The 1,418-nt window shown below is 49.4% G+C and overlaps 1 protein-coding gene across 1 annotated transcript; it reads left to right on the forward strand.

Annotated features, from left to right (window-relative positions):
• Nucleotides 1-90: 90 nt before the first annotated feature.
• On the forward strand, nucleotides 91-1,210 carry TERG_07352 (uncharacterized protein; the record flags this gene model as incomplete). Its single annotated transcript, XM_003232459.1, has 4 exons — nucleotides 91-239; nucleotides 309-573; nucleotides 640-958; nucleotides 1,020-1,210. 4 exons carry the CDS (start codon nucleotides 91-93, stop codon nucleotides 1,208-1,210), a joined length of 924 nt encoding a protein of 307 aa, XP_003232507.1.
• Nucleotides 1,211-1,418: the final 208 nt, after the last annotated feature.

A 1,418-nucleotide genomic window follows, 5' to 3' on the forward strand; every position in this document is an offset into this window, starting at 1 on the left:
GTCGATGGAAGAGATGTCGACTCGATCAATCACCGGTCGTCACATCTAATTATTTGAACGGTACTGTTGTTGAGTGAAGTTACCGCCATCATGCCTCCTCGCAATACTAAATTCAAGCTGAACACAGGCGCCGAGATCCCAGCCATCGGATTTGGGACCTGGCAGGATGAACAAGCGCAGGAGGGGGCCGTCCTGGCCGCACTGCAGGCAGGATACCGTCATATAGACACCGCTGCCATGTGTGTTATTCTTCCCCTTCATCGAGAAGAGCAGAGTAATTGATAGCTAATACCTGATATCAATGGTAGATATGGCACAGAGGCTGCAGTTGGCAAAGCCATCAAGAAGTCCGGCATCCCCCGAGAAGAGCTTTTCATCACCAGCAAGCTGTGGAACAACAAGCACAAGCCTGAAGACGTCGAGAAGGCACTTGACGACAGCTTGAAGAACCTCGGCATCAGCTATCTCGATCTATATCTGATGCACTGGCCCGTCGCCTTTGCACCAGGAGACGAGGCCTTCCCCAAAGACAGCTCCGGCAAGATGAAGGTGGTCGATATCGACTATGTAGACGTACGTCCTTGTACCTCATTCATTTGTCCGTGAATTCGTAAAATTATTAATACCTGATGTCCACAGACCTACAAGGCGATGGAGAAGTTGGCCATGGCCGGTAAGACCAAAGCCATTGGTATATCCAACTTCTCCAAGGCAGAGACCGAGAGGCTGCTTGAAAACACCAGCATCGTGCCAGCCGTCCACCAGCTCGAGCTGCACCCTTGGCTCCAGCAGCCGTCTTTTGTCACCTTCCTGAAGACCAAGGGTATCCACATCACACACTACTCGTCTCTAGGTAATCAGAACGAGACATACAAGCAGGACGGCAAGTTGCTCGAGGCCCCTGCCCTCACGGCCATTGGCAAGAAGTACAACAAGTCCCCTGCTCAAGTTGCTCTTGGTAAGTGGTGATCTGACGCACTTTCAATTAAATGGAGTTGATCAACTAACGGGCTGGGTAGCATGGGGTATCAATGAAGGTCACTCGGTGCTGGTCAAGTCAAAGACGGAGCAGCGCATCAAGGACAACTTCCAGGCTGACTTTGAGCTCAAAGCCGAAGATCTGCAGCTGGTGCATGAGATGGACAGACAGAGGCGCTTCAACGACGCCAGCGAGTCCTTCAATTACAAGTTCTTTTCCGACCTTGACTAGTCTCTCTCCGATAATATATCCACCATGTTAAAAAGCTTGCCCTAAAATCCAGTAAAATATGCAGGAACTAGTTAATTGTCAACTTAAGACTAAAATAAACATGATTCCTTCAGATTCGCCCAGAACTTGAACAGTTGCGTTGGATTAATATGGGATAAAAAAGGGTCAACAAAAGCTCTTAACGACGATCTCCAGCGACGTGTGGCTG

Source organism: Trichophyton rubrum, assembly GCF_000151425.1.
Source record: "Trichophyton rubrum CBS 118892 genomic scaffold supercont2.9, whole genome shotgun sequence".
NCBI lineage: Eukaryota > Fungi > Ascomycota > Eurotiomycetes > Onygenales > Arthrodermataceae > Trichophyton > Trichophyton rubrum.